At 39.1% G+C, this 20,309-nt stretch overlaps 1 protein-coding gene and 1 pseudogene across 2 annotated transcripts in view; one reads left to right on the forward strand and one right to left on the reverse strand.

Moving 5' to 3' along the window:
* LOC142443631 (UDP-glucuronosyltransferase 2A1) overlaps positions 1 to 20,060 on the forward strand; it is a 98,546-nt gene extending 78,486 nt beyond the window's left edge. For both annotated transcript variants that reach the window (XM_075544938.1, XM_075544940.1), the window contains 5 exons: positions 7,763 to 7,911; positions 8,722 to 8,853; positions 10,411 to 10,498; positions 11,215 to 11,434; positions 19,034 to 20,060. In XM_075544938.1, coding sequence (XP_075401053.1) covers positions 7,763 to 7,911; positions 8,722 to 8,853; positions 10,411 to 10,498; positions 11,215 to 11,434; positions 19,034 to 19,313 — 869 coding nt within the window. In that variant the 3' untranslated portion in view covers positions 19,314 to 20,060. The remainder of the gene's footprint in view (positions 1 to 7,762; positions 7,912 to 8,721; positions 8,854 to 10,410; positions 10,499 to 11,214; positions 11,435 to 19,033) is intronic.
* LOC142443089 (proteasome subunit alpha type-1 pseudogene) lies at positions 2,820 to 5,709 on the reverse strand (annotated as a pseudogene).
* Positions 20,061 to 20,309: the final 249 nt, after the last annotated feature.

Raw genomic sequence — 20,309 nt, forward strand, 5'->3', positions numbered from 1 at the left:
CACTAATCAGTGTTAGGGAGATTGGGGTGGATCTTACTCAGATCACAATCCTGATCCAATCCACTGAAAGAACATTTCCTCAGGGGATGGCCTGTTTCCATTCAAAGGGGACTGGGTGTGATAGAAAAACGTGATTGCTTTATGTTGGATCTGGATCCTGCATCTAGCTCATCTTCCACCCTCCAGTTCTTTGGACTGAAGCCAGTGTCTGATATATTATTGTCTCAAGAAATTAAGCCTTCTAGTAGATCCTGCGTGCTCTCGGGCCCTTGTCTCATCCAGGTTCACAAAGAAACAGGACTTTTGTCCCAGGATGGAATGAGCCTAAAATCTCATCTATATGTGATTTCAATATTTCAGAAGATGAACTTTTGGACTTGCGGCTGCTTTAGGACCTTCGGGATGAATGTGCTTCACATGTGGAAGGACATGATTTTTGTGAGGCAAACGGGTGGAATGGACTGGATATGGATTGACTTGTTCCTCAATGTAGATATAAACACATGGATTAAATGCAGCCCTTAAGATACATGAAAATTTTGTAACTCTACATTCTTTTTTTTTCCATATGGTGAAACAATTTTATTTCAGTTGTCTTTCAAACCACAAAAACACTTTGTTCTTTATAAAACAGTAGTACAGAAACCCTTACTTTCTTTTTTTTAAAATTTATTTATTTATTTACATTTTATTAGGGGCTCATACAACTCTTATCACAATCCATACATATACATATACATACATCAATTGTATAAAGCACATCCGTACATTCTTTGCCCTAATCATTTTCTTTCTTTCTTTTTTTTTTAATCTTTTTATTGGGGCTCATAAGGCTCTTATCACAATCTGTGCATACATCAAATGAGCAAAGCACCCCCATACATTCGCTGCACTCGTCACTCTCATAATTCACCTTCCACTTGGGTTCCTGGAATCAGCTCGGTTTCCCTTTTTTTTTTCCCCATCCCCCTCCCTCCCCGATCCCACCCCTGGTCCCTTGATAGTTTATAAATAATTATTATATCTTATCTTACACCACCCGGCGTCTCCCCTCACCCGCCTCCCCCTTGACAATCTCCCAGAGAGGAGGTTACACATAGATCTCCGAGATCGGTTCTCCCTTTCTACATGCCCTTCCCTCCTGGTGTCGCCTCTCCCACCGCTGGTGTTGAAGGGTTCGTCTGTCCTAGATTCCCTGTGCCTCCAGATCCCCACTGCACCGCTGTACATCCTCTGGTACAACCAGGTCCGCAAGGCAAGGTAGGATTGGGGTCATGATGATTGGGAGGGGAGGAAGCGTTCAGGAACTAGAGGAAGGTTTTGAGTTTCATTGTTGTTACACTGAACCCTGTGTGGCCCATCTCCTCCTCACTACCCCTCTGGAAGGGGTGTTCAGCTCTCTACAGGTGGGCATTGGGTCCCCATCATACACTCCCCCTCTTTCATGGTGAAGTGATTCTCACCACCATCCCACCTTTGATGTTGGAGACCTGGTCTCCTCTGTCCTTCATGGTCACCTATGTTGGTGTGCTGCTTCCGTGTGGGCTCGGTTGCTTCTGGGCTAGATGGCCGCTTGTTTGCTTTCAAGCCTTTAAGTCCCCAGACGCTATATCTCTCAGTAGCCGGGCACCATCCGCCTTCTTCACCACACTTGCTTATGCACACTTTCATCTTCAGCCATTATGTGAGGAAGGTGATCACACAATGATTGTTTTTGTTCCTTTGTATCTGCTACATGGTCCATTCAACACCTTGTGTTCGCTTAGGCCGTGTGCTTCTTCTCTGTAGGCTTTGTTACTTCTGAGCTAGATGGCCGCTTATTTGCCTTCAAGCCTTTAAGACTCCAGACGCTATATCTTTTTTTGATAGCCGGGCACCATCAGCTTTCTTCACCACATTTGCTTACACACACGGCTGTGTTCAGTGATCATGTCGGGAAGATGGGTATCCTGCAATGGCTGCTTAGCAGGGCGAGGTGCTATTGTATTGGGGGATTATGCATGAGGAGGCCCAATGTCCATCTGCTACCCTACTACTGCACCTATAAATATATGCATATAAATCTATTGCCCCCATAAACATCAATATATTTACATATGTACATGTCTGTATTTAGGCTTCTCTGTATGCACTTTGCCTCCTACTCCTTTCCTCTATTTCCTTTCGCTTTCCTCCCAACCCATTACCATGTTTGGCCTTCATTCTGGATTCAGTAGTTCCTCTCAGTTACCTTGCTCTTGGTCGCTCCCTTCCAGTCCTCCCCTCCCCTCCCTCCTCTGGTTTAGAACCATTCGCTGTTCCCTTGTTTCTGTGTTGGGCGACACCTCCTCCCTTCCCCTACCTCCCATGCTCTCATGTCCCTCCAGGACCATTGGTCCTGTTGTTTTCTTCTCTCATTATTTGTCCACCCTATCTTGTCTAGGTGGACCTGCTGATATAGTAATATGTACATACAAATGGATATGACTTTGACTGTACCCAAGTGGCCCATAAGAACATGGCTTTGACAGAAGCAACATCGACACGCTGATAAGCAGAAAAGCCACTAACATACAAAATTTACACGGTAAAAAACAAAACAAATTTTAAAAGACTAAGCAAAAAGATAGCAAATATTAAAAGAAAAATTGCTAGTAGTTCAAGGTCCAGAAACCCTTACTTTCTAGAAAATAATTATATGGATCTTTTCTAGAAAAAAAATCTATTATGTGGTTTCAATTAGGTTGCCTTGAGGAAGGAAAAATAATCACATGTGGACTGGTGCCTAAAACACATCATTCTCCCACGCTGCATCTTTTGATTGTTAGGTTACAGGTACTCTAAGAGTACAGAGTGCTGTCATTCAGCAATTTGCTCCTGCGTTCTTGAACATTTGATTCCATATGTATGGATTCATCGGTCACGTAGTGCTCCGTTGGTTCACCAGCCTTTTCTGCAGGTTCATCAGGAGGCTGAACAGTTGAGGCCTTTCTCTGTGGTCTTCTTCAACACCCTCTAGGAATGGAGAATCATCATCATCACAGATTGTAAATTCCAAGTCTGTGCCAACAATTCCATTGTAGACATTCTTTGTTATTAGGCTCTGCTCGGCAGGAAGGGCTTCTCTTAAGGCACACAGATCATTGTTAACCAGTCAATTCAAATGGCACTCCACAAACCCAGACATTTCTCTCCAAGTAAATGCAAGCTGATTGAGGCCGAACACCAATGGGCAGAGCTCTGCAGTCCAAATAGCTAGCAGATGGACGGGATGGAAAACGTGAAGGCCCAGATCATCATAACCAATGAGCACCCTACCTACACCATAATCACCCTACCTACACCTACCTACACCATAAGCATCGGCCATCTCATTGAGTTGATGCCTGGGTTTTGCTTCCAATTAGGGTCAGAAGACTAGACACAGGAAGGGATCTGTCAAATACAAACCTTGAATCAAGACACTCCTGGCGCATGAAGTTACCGAACAGTCTAGCATCACAGTAAGCCCCGCATTTGAAATACCAATACGGCTGTCAACATGAAGAAATTTTTTTTCTGATAAGCACCATCTTCTGACTGTGCCCTCTTCGATGCGGATAACAGATACTACATGGATTTTTTATTTCAGATCAACTGTGGCTGAACCTTGTTTAATGGCTTCCATTGAATATTCTATTTGATGGATCCTTCCCTACAGGCTCTAAGCAGTGACATCATTGTCATACTGATTTCAAGACGTGGTTCCCGCTGGGGCTTCAGGCTTCGCTGCAGCCTCTGACAAAGCTGCAGACCAAGAAGTGAGGTCCACATGGCTTCACTGCTGAAACTTGATCATCTTGATTAGGTTTTCCTCTGATCATAAGTACTATTATTGATTTTTTCATTCCTGAATTTTGTCATGATCTTAATAGGAAATCTGAATTCACTATCAGTATTATTTCATATGTGATAATCAGCATACTAACACATTTTTAATAAATCATTTTGTTTGTTTTTAGCCATTTTATTGAGGGCTTGTACAACTCTTATCACAATCCATACATCCATCCATTGTGTCAAGTACACGTGTACATTTGTTGCCATCATCATTGTCAAAACATTTGCTTTCTACTTGAGCCCTTGGTATCAGCTTCTCATTTTTCCCTTCCCTTCCCCACCTTCCTACCCTGTGAACGCTTAATAAATTATAAATTATTATTATTTTCATATCTTATACTGTCCACTGTCTGCCTTCACCCCTGCTTCTGTTGCTTGCCCCCTGGGAAGGGGTGGTGTTATATGTCTATCATTGTGATCAGTTCTTCCTTTCTTCTCTCTGTACCCCCACCTTCGTCTTATTCTCATTGTATCCCTACTCCCATTACTGTTCCTAAGGGGCTTATCTGTCCTAGATTCTGTATGTCAAGACCTCTTATCTGAAACAGTGTACATGCTTCAGTCTAGGTGGATATGTAAGATAGACCTGGGGTCATGATGGGGTGGTAGCTGGCGGGGTGGAGGGAACCAGAGGATTCTTGTGTGTTTCATCAGTGTTACACTGTACCTTGGGTGACTTGTCCCTTACTTGTGACACTTCTGTCAAGGGATATCCAATTGTCTATAGATGGGGCTTTGGTCTCCACTCCATCCAGTCCCCCTCATTCATATCAATATGATATGAACAACAAACATTTTGGGTCTTCTGATGCCTGATCCCTAATCCCGTCGACACTTCGTGATCACACAGTTTGGTGTGCTTCTTCCATGGGGGCTTTTGTTGCTTGCCTGCTAGATGGACACTTGTTTAACTTCAAGCCTTTAAGACTGACACAAAATTTAAAATGACAGTCATATCATCTCGAAATATAAATATAGATTCCATTTAAAGCAAAGTGTAATTAAGGTTTTCATTTTCACATTTCATTAACTTGTGTTTATCTTAATGGGAATAATCTCAATATTAAAAGGATGATGTTTGATGAGGGGTTTTGATATTTGACTTTTATTAGAATGAGAGAGCTATTGTCTAATCCTAATTGGCTAATAGTTTTTTAAATTCTGAATAAATGTGTGCCCTTATATTTTTATTGCTTAAGATGTTCCTGTTTCATTTTTTCTTTAATAACAAAAAATTATATTCATGATTTATAAAACTTTACATAACCATTTTTCCTACCTTAAACCACAATTGTTCACAATATCTTCTTTAAATGTATTTCCATTTCTACAGTAAATTCGTTTATTACAACTTTTATATTGAGAAGTGTGAGTTAGTGGTGTGTTTCACCTTGACTAGGGCACATTTCTCAATGGTTTGGCACTTAAGATATCTTCCCCATCACGTGATCTACTATAATATAATCACCTCCATGATGAGATTGGCTATGAGCAGCCAGTCAGTTAAAAGGAAGTTTTCTCAATATGTGTGGAAGCTGTGAAAAAGCCTGTTTGTTTGCCATTGGGTCTGGATCTTGCAGTTGGCTCACCATCTGACCTCAAGCTCCTTGGACTTAGTCAGAGGCCTAAAAATTGCCCCCTGATCCTAGAAGTAATCAGTAGCCTTCCATCATATCAGACTAATTTGCCTTTACATTGGGCTAACTTGCCTCTGTAGGCAACAGTCTATTGGCAAACCAGCTGATCTTGTGTTCATTAGCCCTGGTAAACGCATGAGTCAGGAGGCGCCTCCAGTCTTACATCTGATCCAAGCACTTGGAACTTGTCCACCTCTAAAATTATGTAATCCATTTCCTTATAAACTTCTCTATGTATATATAAAAAGGAATCCCGGTGGCATTGTATAAACTGTGTAAGGTCACCATTCCTGGTGACCACTAATGAGCACTGGGTTCCATATGTTTACTTGTTTTGTTTTTAGTTCTACAATGAACACAGATGTGTATACATCTGTTTGTTTCATCCCTTACATCCTTTGGGTGTATAACTAGTAGTAGGATTGCTAGACCATGTTGTTGTTGTTGTTGCTGCTGGGTGCCATCAAGTAGGTTCCACCCCAGTGCACACCTGTGCACAACAGAATGAAACACTGCAGGGTCCTGTACCGTCCTTACAATTGATACTATGCTTGAGCCTGCTGCTGCAGCCCCTGGGTCAATTCATCTCGAGGGCCTGCCTCTGTTTTGCTGCCCTTATGCTTTTCCAATTATGCCCAGGACTGCGGCCCATTCGCTTGTGCTGAACTGTGTAGGAGCCACTGGGAGAGAGCCATCGTGGTCTCCGTTTCTGGCTTTTTCAGGCCCACCCCACCACGTTGGGAGTCGTGGTCAATGATACTGTTTGACTCTATTGACTGAATGAAGACCACCTGGCCTAGATGAGGTCTATTGGCCTCCTGTCTCAAAGACCTGAATGTGAGCCTGCCCCCCTAGCCTTACACAGCTTCCAGCTTCCTGTAAGAGGGGAGACAGGCTTGCAGAGGGACAGCCCCCAGTCCTGCTTTTACCTCCCTAACAGATCTCTTTCCAGTTATCAGAGGAAGCACAACAGGTTTGTATAGAATTTTACAATTCCACTAGATATGGGGAAAAGTTACAATCTTCCATTATTCTCTACAGCATTTTGTACTCTGTTTTTGTTTTTCAATCTGTGCAATTTTTTTCAAGGGTGAGATGTCTCCTCGCTCTAGTTTTGATTGTATGTCTCTAATGGAAGTAGCCCTGGTGGCATAGTGGGTTGTATGTTGGGTTACTAACAGAAAGGTTAGCGCTTGAGAACCACCGGCCACTGCAGAGGAACACGGTAAGGCTTTCTACCTCCTAGAGATTAAGGATCTCAGAACCTTGCAGGCAGGGCAGCTCTGTTTGCCCTGTAGCATGGATGTGAGTCAGAATTTACACAATGGCAGTGCTTGGGTTTTGTTTACTTTTGAATTGCTAATGATAGTGATAATCTTTCATGTGTTTTGGGTCACTAACATGTCCCCTTTGGTGAAATATTTTGTGAAGTATTTCTTTGGTTTTTACCTATTTTAACTTGGGCTATCATTTTGTTCTCTAATTGTTGAAATTTTCTATATATTTTAGAGATGAAATTCTCAGATATGTAATTCTCATGTTGTCAGTTTGCGGGTTGTCTCTTTACTCATTTCATAATTTTTTTTTTGATGAGAACAAGTATTTAACTTTTAGCAAGTCCTAGATATCTAACTAGCTTTCGGCTGCTCATGTATTTATTGTCGTGGTTGGCAAACTTTATTTTAAAAACTTAAATCCCATAGTTTTGTTACTCTGGTGCCCTTTTTATAAGAGCTTTATGGTTTTAGATTTAATATTTAGATCTTGGATCCACTTTGAGCTCATTTGTGAGTATTGTGTTAGGTATATGAATGCTGTTTCATTTTTCTCCAGGGGGATATCCAATTTTCCAGCTGCTTTAGAAATGGTGTTTTGATCCACAGAACAACCTTTGTCCTCTTGTTGAAAATCAGTTGCCATGGATGGATGGATTGGTTCGGGGGTTCTAAATTCTCTTCCATTAGTCTATGTATCTGTCATTAACCTAGTGCTTGCATGTACATGAGGCAACTGAAAACTCCATTGCTTAGGTCAGATGCATCTGCATCCTAAAAGGGTTTTTGCAACAGATATGCCCGATACAACGCTGTTTGAGTTTCACTACTTCCATGGATTCAAGTAAACTGGAATTTTGAAAACTTCAATATGGGAGGATTTTTGTTTTCTTTATGTCTAAAGTCAATTTTTCCTTTAAAATTTTCCATGTAAAAAATTCCATTTAACGAATATGCCTATACCTTTTACCCACCTTTCTTTATTTCCTCCAGGAAAACCCACTACGTTATGTGAGACAATGGGGAAAGCTGAAATTTGGCTAATCCGAACATACTGGGATTTTGAATTCCCTCGGCCATACTTACCTAACTTTGAATTTGTTGGAGGCTTGCACTGCAAACCTGCCAAACCTCTACCTAAGGTAGCACTCTTTCGTACCTAACCCTTTGTGTAGTGGTTTAATTCCACGCTGTGTTAGTCTGGGTAGACTCAGATATGTATAGAAAAGAACTTTATATCACAGAACAATGGTATACTGAGAAAACATGCCAGCCCAGTCCAAATCAAGTCCATAATTCCGATATTAGCCCACATGTCCAATACTAGTCCATAAATTCTTCTTTATACTTCAGCAGCACATGCCATGATGCCAAATCCAGGAAGATCACAGGTCACTGGGTGGAAAGCCCTGTGGATCCAATGGTGGTGGACGCACTTCCAAGGCTCTGGCTCCCCTCAGCGTGGCCCCGTGTGGCTTGTCCACAGGGAAGTAAAGCAGAGAGAGAATGTAGCCTGGCTCCAGGGAAGAAGAGAGGAAGCTCCCAGAATTCTCAAGAGAAGGCCATGCTCACAAGGAGCCATCAGTCAGGCTGTGACCTGATTGACAGGCTAGACTCCACCTCTGTGACCTATTTATCAAGTTGACATGAAATTATCTAACTACAACATGTGCCTTTAGTATTAAATGCCTATTATCATTTTTACCCATACCTTTCAGACTTACATTTCCCACTAACAATTCTAAGTGATTATATATATATATATATATATATATATATATATATATATATATATATATATATATATATATATATATATATATATATCTCAGAATTCGGCACTGGTCTAGCAATGCCTTTTAACTCCACTTCATTCTTCAAGTTTAGCATTATAACGTTATTTTTTCCTGTGACACTGCAATTTTATAATACAGGGAATTTTATCTCTATAGGAAATGGAAGAATTTGTCCAGAGCTCAGGTGAACATGGTATTGTGGTGTTTTCTCTTGGGTCAATGGTCAAAAACCTCACAGAAGAAAAGGCCAATCTTATTGCTTCTGCTCTTGCTCAGATTCCGCAGAAGGTCAGTACTACTCCACGCTGATGAAATGTTACTTTATCAGTTAGAGAATTTTGCCAAGAGTACTCTTTCTAGATGAAGGTTGAATCTTATTATACAACTAGCTTTATTACCAAGGGTTTTAAGTAAAAGTCTCAAAAGAGTAAATTTATGTGTTGCATCACATTGAGCATCTTCAACATGTATATGGATATGCATCCTGTTTCTATTCATTTATTTGTCATGAATTACAGAGTAAAACATTTTTCACTCCCATTGACCTCATATTATTTGAGATATGAACACATCTCAAAGTTCTTAAGCATTTTATCTCCAAGGTACAGGAAAGGGGAGAACTGATGTGACAAAGAATGGAGCAAATCATGCTCAAGAATGTGCACATCTCTAGAATATCTTGGGACGTTACCCAAGTGGAGTTGGGGTAGAAGTAGAAGTCTATATTATTTAAGTTTCCTAAATAGGGTTTGGCAAACCATTTAAAATTAATTAAAAATCCAAATAGTAGGAATCACATATATTCAATTTATAATATTCAGTTCATCTTAATTTGGTGGCCATTACAACTCTAGATTTTAGTTACTTGTTTACTCCTGATTTCAACTCTTGAATACTCCTATTCATGAAATAGCTACAAGATGTTTTTATATTCCATACTTAGTAAAATGCATGAAGCATTATAAAACAAGTTTGTAATTGGATATGTTGAAAGTGGATTTCTTTTTCTAGCCTTTTGTGTTAGAGGCTTGAGCATCTAAGACATCTTTTAGTGAATCACCTAAAATCTGTCTTACAGATGTCCCAGAGAGAAAGCATGGCATGGTTACATAACAAATATTTCCTTTAAAAAAGGTTTTATACACAGATACCCTATCTTACCTTGCCCCCCAAAATCAAGAAGGAAATGTAAAAGGAAGGATGCAGGGAAAATGTAAGGAGGATGAAAATTTACCTGTTATAAAAATAACAGATGCACCTAAATTAAAGCAAATTATATTTGTGTAAAACACTAAAATTGAACAAGTTAAGCTAACATGGCCCAGGATTACATACATACACACGCTTACACTGAAGTCATGTTTTTAAATGATGTCTAAACTCATCCTCTGATGAATGACTCACACATAACTTTCATTTCTAATTCTTCACTTTTAATCTCATTCAAAAGAAGTTTTAAATAATTGTCAAAATCGCAGTATGCTGCAAAGACTATTAGAACACACCCTTTATGTGAAAAGTTCATGTGCTGCAATAATGAATGGCCTGGGGCATGAAAGAGGCGGGAAGGGCAAGTGGGAGGTCAACAGCAATGGGTCCAAGAAGGGAGAAAGTGTTTTAAAGTTGATGGTGGTGATGACTGCACAATCCTTCTTCATTCTTGAGCTACGGACTTGAATGGTACGTCAATTATAGCTCAGTAGAAATAAATGTTAAGTGCATGTAAATAACTTTATTCTTCCAATGTTTACAAACAACTTCAAACTAGGATTTCAATTTTACATTTGACATTGCAAAGTACATTCTCCGTTTTTACCTGTGAAATAAATGTGTTTCTTTGCACAGGTCTTATGGCGATACAAAGGACAAAAACCAGCTACATTAGGAGCCAATACTCGACTCTATGATTGGATACCCCAGAATGATCTTCTTGGTAATGTTTAATAATTCATTGAACAAACACTCAAATCTGAGACTTTCACAATTTGCTCTCAGGCTTAGAAGATACACAGTGAAATAAATAACCATTGATTTTACAATTACGTTTCCTATGGTAAACATAAATTTTCAGTGAAGCATCTCATGCCTTTGCCGATGTTAGCTCAATGAAGGCCACATCTCTTAAGTAAGAGTTCCCATGCAATAGGAAACTAGTTGATTCCTCCCTCTCCTAGGACTGAAGCTTTCTCAGCTAGCAGTGATTGTCTTTCATCATTCCTTCGTGTCCACAGGGGAGATTGGTTCCAGACTGAGGCGGATGCCAAAATCCCTAAATGCTCAAGTCCTTTATATAAAACGCACACATCCACCCATATATTTTAAGCCATCTCTAGACTCCTTGTAAAACTGAATACAATGTAAACACTATGAAAATCGCACTTTATGCTCCTTCTTAGCTTACAGGGATTGCTTTGATCACTAAGTTGCTTTATAGGAGCCATCTTTTCTCAAGACCACCCTGCACCCTAGTGTCTTTTCCAGCTACATCTGCAGATGTATAACCCACAGAGGGAGGGCCAACCATACTCAGCTCTCATAGAAATGTTGCATTCCTCAGTGAGTTATTCTCTTGATTCCCTTTTCCCTCTGAAACCATGTTAAGATTTATCATGAAATCCTCACCCGCTTTTTTCCCGACCCTCAAACTAGGTCACCCCAAAACAAAAGCTTTCATCACCCATGGTGGAACAAACGGACTCTATGAAGCTATTTATCATGGGATCCCTATGGTGGGCGTCCCCATGTTTGCTGACCAGCCTGACAACATCGCTCACATGAAGGCCAAAGGAGCCGCTGTGGATGTGAACATGAACACAATGACAAGTGCGGATCTGCTCGATGCTTTGAAAACAGTCATTAATGACCCTTCGTAAGTATGCCTGCTTTCTACGGGGCCACCATTGATTGTGCTAGGCATCCTAGTAGGACATGTTTCTTTGATTGGTGGATGTCTAGTAGTCACTATAATAGCAGCACAACTCTAGCCATTGCCACAAATATCATGACCACTCTTTTATTTCATTTCCTGAATGAAGCACCTTACCAAAACTGGGGGAAATGACCATTTCATATATTCTATTTTGAAAAACGATGTCATTAACAAGTCTGTGAAATCAAAATCATGCTCATTGCTGTGATATGGTTCCGTCACAGCCCTGAAGGAGAGTAAGTAAAGCAGCCGGCGCCATTTCCAGAGCTGCACGTCTTTTTTCTCCCTTTTTTATTTGTGTTTGTGGGGAGGGGGCGGTGAATTGGGTGATAATCTGCAGAGAAAACTGTCTGTCATCCATAGCCTTCTATAAACCATATTGTCACCATTTCGGCTCTGATATTAATCCCTCTTTTGACTTTGGTTTATATGCTTTGGTTTACCGTTCTTCGGTGAGCGATGATGGTGTGCTTCTTCCAGGTGGACCTAGTTGACCTCTCATGTAGCTGGCTGACCCCAGATGCTATTCTATCTGATAGCCGGGCACCATCTAAGTTCTTCCCCCCATTTTGCTATAGCACCCATATGTTTGGTGTGCCCTTTCTGAGGATGAGTGTCAAGCAGGGCCATGATGTAAGAACTAATTGCTCTTAAGTTGGAGCTAGGAATTAGTGTGAGCCCAAAAGCCATTCCTGAATCTATGTTTTGGTTATTTTTTGTTTTTTTGTTGTTTTAATTCATTATTAATTAGGAGTTAATACAAATATCATTCCCTAGTTCAATCACATCAAGCAGAATTAAACAATTGCTCCCACAATTGGTTCCCAAACATACTTTTCTTTTGGACTCCTTCAACATCTTCTCCCTTTCACTTCCCCACCATCCCTGTGTGCCCCACCCCACCCCCCAACCCTGAAACCCTTGTTCCACTTGCTGTCCCTATAAGTTTATCAGTCCTGGGTTTCATTTACCAAAAAGCAGGAAAACATATAATACAACTTCTGAAACACACCCAAATATGAACAAACAAAAATAAAATAAAACGGAATGTCCATCACAGGTTTGCTGGAGTAATAGATATCTTAATACAGGACGTTGATGTATCAAGACCATGTTTTCCGTCTACCCACAGTTCAACAATCTTGGTTCAGCTGTTTCCACCTCCTCAGACACCGTGTATTGTCCAACCTAAGTTCTTGGATTACAAGTGTGCCTGAGGTGGAGTCCAATTCAACCTGAAGATTTAAACTTTTTATTAATGACAAATGTGGAAATGATAATCGTACATTTTCACTGAGTATCTAACATTCATTTGTAATATGCATATAGAAGAGATGTTGATAAATCAATAATTTTATAAATATTCATCATTAATTTGTGTATTCACTAGATATAATTTTCCTTTATTTACTCGAAAAAGCAAATGAAATTAAAATATAAGCTTTACTGATTTTTAGATATTAATCCATGAACAGTTTTTCCCCTTTAAAAGAGCTCACAAAGGATCAGAAATAATACATTGTAACTCAAATAAACTCCCTGCTACTGAGTCAATTCTACCTCAAAATAAACCCTGTAGAGTAGAACTGTCGCTATTGGTTTCTGAGGCTTTAAATATCACAGGAGCAGAACCTTCCTCTTTCTCCCACAGAGTAGCTTGTGGGTTTGCACTACTACTGATCTTGTGGTTAGCAGCCCAACACATTGCTCACTACTCCACCAGGGTTCCTCATATCAATTTGTATAACCCATAATTTGAAAAGTATATAGACTCTATCCCTTATTATTTCTGATTGTCAGCATTTTAAACAGTTATTTCTTCATATTTTTTTTATTTATTTTTGTGAGATTGTGGTGGATTTGATGCTCACCATCAACCTTCCGATTAAAATTCTTTATTCCAAAATATTTTGGATTGGTTTTTTGACTGAATCAGCCCTCTAGAGGCAGAGTGGGTTAAGTGTTGGGTTGCCTGTTGAAAGACTAGTGGTTCAAACCCATCCGCTGCTCCAGTGAGAAGGAAGAGGCAGTCTGCTTCCCTGAAGATTTGCAGCCTTGAAAGCCATTCAGAGCAGTTTGACTCTGTCCTGAAGGGTCTCTATGAATTGAAGTTCAGTAAACAGCAAAGGGCTTTGTTTTTGTTTTTCAAAAATATTCAATTATTTTCTCAATAAGGACCCATGGTATTGAATTGCCTGAGATCAGATTTGGCAGAGTTCCTTTACTACCTTTAGAATAACTCTCTCTGTACATACACTTAGATGTTTTTCCTTTCATCGTCACAACAGTGTGAATTATTACAATCTTCTGATTGTAATGTGGCTATAGGATTTCTGAGCCTTCCATATTATTTTATGAGCTTCCTAAAATGCTCCCTTTGTTTTTAAATTCTGAAACATAACAATGTGTCCTTAGAGTTATTTTCTCTGTGTGTGTGTGTTTGCGTGGAGACTTAAAGCACTGTATGTCCCAGACAAAAACAAAACTAGTTCATTTCAGACAATCCTAGTTGTTTGTCATTTATTCTTTTTTTTTTTTTACATTTTATTAGGGGCTCATACGACTCTTATCACAATCCATACATATGCATACATCAATTGTATAAAGCACATCCGTACATTCCCTGCCCCAATCATTCTCAAAGCATTTGCTCTCCACTGTTTGTCATTTATTCTAATGCATTTTTGTTCCTTTTTTATGTCTCCATCCGGGACATCTGGTTTTCGTTTTCTTGAATTTTTTTGTTAATTTGTTCTCTTTCTCTATTACCTTCTGTATATTCTAAGAGATAGACTTTTTAAAATAATATTTTATTGTGTATTGGGTAAAAGATTTGCAGAGCAGTTTTTCATTCAACAACTCAGACGTATTTTGTAACTCATCCATTTATTCCTGCTGATGAATCATTATTTATCCCGGTTCCTCCCAGGCTTCCTGTTTCCATTCCTCTTTCATTCCTAACCCCCTGGACATTGTCTTTGGGAAGAACTGGCCTACTAATCTTAAATGGTTGATTTTTATCACACGAGTGTGAGTTCAATTCCAAACCTGAGAGGAAACTAAAGATCCTAGTCTTAGGGACCTCACCAGTCTCTCTCTGTGCTGATGAATAAGCCTGATCTTTTGTATGTTGGAGTTTGTTCTGCATGTTTCTCCCACTCTATCCAAGATCTTCGAATGTGATCCATTTCAGAGCAATCACTAGTGGTGCCCAGGGATCCAGTGTTTCTGTTCTGAGGCTTCTGTTCCTTTTGCATGGCTCCTCTGTCCATGGGGCTCATTGCTGTATGTGTCTTTTGAGTTGCATCGCTCTTCTTTCTTTCCCCTGGAAAGTGAGAGGCCACTAGTTGCACCTTAGTTGTCCACTCAAAAAGGTTTAAGATCCTGATCGCTACTCACCAAAGAAGGAGGTAGACCCCTGCATTTGTGAATTATATTAGGTTACTTGACTTTGTTGTCCTCTTAGAGATCAATGGTTCTTAATCACTGATTGCCTTGAATATGTCTTCAAATTAATAATCGAGTTTTCATCCTGAGTGCTGCCTGCTATTTTTAAACTCTTTATGAAGTTTTTATAGTGGAATTTACTTCAATAGCTTACCAATCCTCATTTTTTATACCTGTTGTTTTCATATATAATTTTTATTTCTTTATTCACTACTTCACAACCTCAAATCTTCTCTTTGATAAGCTATATATATTAATGCTGTATATATATTAATTGCACGGGTATTATGTAGCTGAATTGCTCTCAACATTGTTTCAGACTCAAATAATTCAGACTAAATGTGAAAGGTTCATTCACCGATAAGGACGAAGGTGAATTTAGATGGAATTAGGTGCAGCTCATTTTAGTGAAACCAGGCTTTATAAATATCCCCAGGTGTTACAAGCAGTTTGATATTGGGTGGTAACCTTTCAACCTACGCAGAAGCAATACAAGAGAAAGGCCTGATGATTTACTTTTGAGAAGATTTCAGCCAAAGAAAACTCTATAAAACAGTTCTACTCTATTGTCATGTGTTAGAAGGAGCTCAATAGTAAGGTGTTCAGTTATTTCCATTAGGCTGTATCAAACCTCTGTAAAATTTCCCTTTTTGTGGGATTTTCTAGGCACTCCTCCCCAAATGCGTATTCACAGGGCAGACACTTTGTATTTGCCTTGTATCCATCCTAAAGGATCAGCCTGACTGCCTTGCTCATTTTCCCTGCTTACACACATTGCATCGATTGAGTTATTAAAGCTCATATATAAATAATAATTTTCAGAATGCTCTGTTGTTTAAAATACCATTGGTTCCGCTTTGGATTTGCAACTTTATGGACAACAGAACAAAACGCTCCCTGATCCTGGCCCATTATCATAATAGTGACTCGGTTTGCCCATTGAGAACCTACTCACATAGGAGATTACGTGTTGGGCTGCTAACCACAAGTCCAGCAGTTACAAACCACCAGCCTTTCAGTGGGGGGAAAAGTGGGGTTTCTGCTTCTGCAAAGATTTAATGACTCAAAACCCCTTATTCTATGCTCTGTGGCACTGAGTTTAGTTGGTTTTGTTTGGCCCATTATTCCAGTCAATACGTGAATCTGTCTCATCAAGGGTCTTCCTCTTGTTAGCTGACCCTTGGATTAGAATAAAAATCGTAAATGTAAGAACTGGATAAGGGCGTAGGAGTCACATCTAGCTTTGCTTCAATGCTTTTTTGTAAATGTTGACCTTGGTCTCTTATTTATTGGACTAGTTCTAGACCCAGGGTTGGAAAGAAACTCAGGCAGAGCTGTGGGTTAAGTGTTAACTAAAAGTCCAGTGTTTTTGAATCCATTGGCCACTCATCTGAGAAAGATGAGGCAGTTTGCATCCCTAAAAATTTACAAACTTGGAAGCCTAGCAAGCAGTTCTACTCTGTCCTATAGGGTCACTATGAGTCAGAACAGACTCTACAGAAGTAGGTTGTTTTGGCCTAGTGGGATTTGTTATTATTGTTGTTGTTTTGGGAGGGAAAATTAGTTGCTGATAATTTGGTTCATTTTAATAAATATTAGAATAGAGAAATGTATGAAATATAAATATATTTTAATCCGTGTCATAAAATGCTCATTTTTAATTTTTTAATTTTGATGAAATATTTACATTTGGATATGTTATCTCTTAAAATAGACATATCATCATTCAATCTTCATATTGCATATAATTGTCCTTGAACCAGAAATTAACAAGTGTGTAAAAAATCAAAATAACCAAAATGCTAAAATCTTAGATCCTGGAAAAGTAATTCACCCATTAGTAACCAAAATATGAAATATAGGAATAATGAATCAAGGAAAATAGGAAATCATCACACATGAAATAGAATGCTTGCAAGTCACACTCCTAGACATCAGTGAGTGGAAATGAGCTAATATTGATCATCGTGAATCACATAATTGTATAGGGTATTATGCTGGGAATGACACATTGAAGAAAAACATTACATTAATTGTCTAAAATAACATTTCATAATCTATCCCGCAGTACATTGCTATATAAGTTACGGGCCAGAGAGCTACAGAGAAGACCCGTTAACATTAGCAGTTAAATGTACACACCGCTATGAATGGCAAAAATAAAATGTAAGAGTTTAAAATGGCTGCAGTCTGAATTTGATCGATGTGCAATTGAATCTGAATGTAGTAGCAGGGGGGTTGGGTCGGGGGAGGGAGTCACGACAAAGAATAAACGATAGTCATGAAACGTGGCTGTGGTGACAGGAATAATGAAGAGATCTAAGGATAGGATTCGGCAAAAACAGCCAGTGGCTTATTCACGAGAAATTTTTTGGTTTTCAGCAACCCAGTGAAAACGATGGGAGAACAAGCTCTGCCACTGAGTCAGTGCTGACTCATAGCGATCCCCGTGGGTTTCTGAGACTGTGACTGTCCATGGTGCTGACTCATAGCGATCCCCGTGGGTTTCTGAGACTGTGACTGTCCATGGTGCTGACTCATTGCGATCCCCGTGGGTTTCTGAGACTGTGACTGTCCATGGGCGTAGAAACCCATGGAGCTGCAGGTGGTTTTGAACAGCTGACCATACAGATCACAGTGCAAAGCGGTACAAATCGCACGACACCACCAGTGCTCCATACAGGAGAAGGGAGGCTTTTTAGTCCTGTAAAGATTTATAGTCTCAAAACCCCACAGAAGTGGTTTATATTTGTCCTATTGGGTCGCTATGAGTTGGGATCTACCTGACGGTGCTGAATGGGCTTGAATGATGACTGTACAATAGAACACTATACGGATGCTTACTTGTGTTTTTTTGACTGCACCAAAGCATTTGGCTGTGTTGTTCGTAATAAACTATGGATAGCACTGGAAATAATGGGAAATCCAGAGCCTCCAGTGTGCTTCTATGGAATCTATGGACCAAGAGATTCCTTTGAACAGAATAAAGGAATCCTGTGCGATTTAAAATAAGGGAATGTATGCAGTAGAGCAGTATCCTTTCACGATACGTATTCGTTCTGTATACTGAGCAAATAATCCAAGAAGCTGGACCATGTGAACAGCAATACAGCATCAGGATTGGAAGAAGGGTCATTAACAACTTGTGATGTGCAGGTCAATAGAGAAAATCATGATAAGCAGAGAAAACATTGAAATTGTCAAGGATTTTATCTTGCTTGGACCCATAATCCATGCTCATGGACGCAGCAGTCAATAAATCAAAGGACATATTGCAGTGGGCAAATCATCTGAACAAGTTTGAAGACCAATGATGTACTGTGAGGATTATGGTGCCCCTCTCCCAAACCCATGTTGCTTTCAATTACCTCATAGGCTTGTAAAGTTGGGCGTTGAATGAGGAAGACCGAAGAAGAATGGGTGTATTTGAATTGTGATGCTGGCAAACAATATTAACACACTCTTTTCCTGTACAGGAATAGAATGCCTCATCTGTCCAACTGCTGGTGCAGCAGCTAGTCGTTTCTCACTGCTGACCTTGGGACTGGGCGATGTTGTGCTCTGTTTTACACGGGGTTTCCATCAGTCAGAGACAATTCCAAGGCCAACTAACAACATTGTTTCGGTGTCAGGCATTATCCACTAGTCTAATATTAGAGGTCACACGTTTAATAGAGATTTCTAACTTTTGGGGATCATTCTTCATTTTAGTCTTCGAATGTCTTAGAAACTATACTTCAAATATTGTCGGCTTGTTCTTAGAAGATAGGCTACATACTCACAGGTGGCACATTACATTTTTTGTTATACTTACTGCATTTTTAGACATTTATATACCTTTATGTATATTACAATTTTGTACTAGCACTTGAGTGCACGCTACTAAGAATATACATGTTCCTCACTCTCCCCTTTATACTTGATAAAATCCTATTCAATGCTAATATTACAGTAATAATTAAGATTTTCTTTAATATTATAAGAGCTTTGGTTTGTATTACTTTGGACACGTAATACATATAACATGTGTCACATTCTTAACTTTAATATTAAAACATCATCTCTCCTTTTTGTCTATGTGTTTTCTTCCAGTTATAAAAGGAACGCTATGAGATTATCAGCCATTCATCACGATCAACCTGTGAAGCCCCTAGATCGAGCTGTCTTCTGGATTGAGTTTGTCATGCGCCATAAAGGAGCCAAGCACCTTCGCCCAGCTGCTCACGACCTCACCTGGTTCCAGTATCATTCCTTCGACGTCATTGGGTTTCTACTGGTCTGTGTGGCAACTGCTCTATTCTTAGTCACAAAATGTTGTTTATTTTCTTGTAAAAAACTTGGGAAAGGGGGGAAAAAGAAAAAGAGGGAATAGATTAGTGCAATATGGCAAATATTTGCGCTTAGAAATTTCTGTTCATTTTAGCCACAGGAAACTTAATAAAAAATAAAAAAGAAAGTATCACCTCTATATTGTAGAATACTCACTGAACTAACATAACCAAACTACATGGTTTAAAAATCAGAAAGATCATAAACTCTGTCCCATTCTACGTTCACCTTTTCCCAGGATTTACCCTATTCTCCTTTCCTGATAGGGACATTAATAATATGTTCTATTAACAACACCAATATTTTCCTTTCTTAACCTTAAATGATATGCTAAGTAAGAGTATGGTGACTTCTGAGGAGAGCACAAAATGTGGGCTGAATTTGGTGGATGTAGGAAATTCATGAGTAAAATTCACAGTTCTCCATAGATCATCCAAGCGAAACCCAGCATCAGAACTGTGTTTGCTGTGAGACAAGCAAATATTTCCTTTTTACAATAAGGTGAAATGTTCTATTTGCCCGATGTTATTGCAACTACTTTTTATAGGATATTACATTTGGAAAGGTTAAAATAATTTTATAAAATTTATTTTGATAACCATAACATACAATTTCACCTTTAGTAAAGCAATTTATATCCTTTCAAACCTTTTTTGTACAAATGACAGTTCTAGGCAGTGGCTTCAAACAATAGCATGAATAAATGGAGTCGTTTTCTTCTTATAGTTTCCTCAGCAATATGTTAAAGCTGAACCATAAAAGTACTTTATTAATTTTACAAAATTTTTATTACCCGTCCAATTATAATCATAAATCTAGATATCAGTTCAATTCATTGTGTATACCAATAACTAAAATTCTCAATGTATATTCTCTATAGTCAATGGTAAAATTATGATCAATAATAAAATTTACTGTGGGAAAATAAATAATTAATCTACTGTTTGCCAGTCTATGTATTCTATACAGTCTATTCATAAATTAATTATATGCTATAAATCTATAAGCTATTAGAAGACATACTTACCCAATAATATAG

Source organism: Tenrec ecaudatus, chromosome 3, assembly GCF_050624435.1.
Source record: "Tenrec ecaudatus isolate mTenEca1 chromosome 3, mTenEca1.hap1, whole genome shotgun sequence".
NCBI lineage: Eukaryota > Metazoa > Chordata > Mammalia > Afrosoricida > Tenrecidae > Tenrec > Tenrec ecaudatus.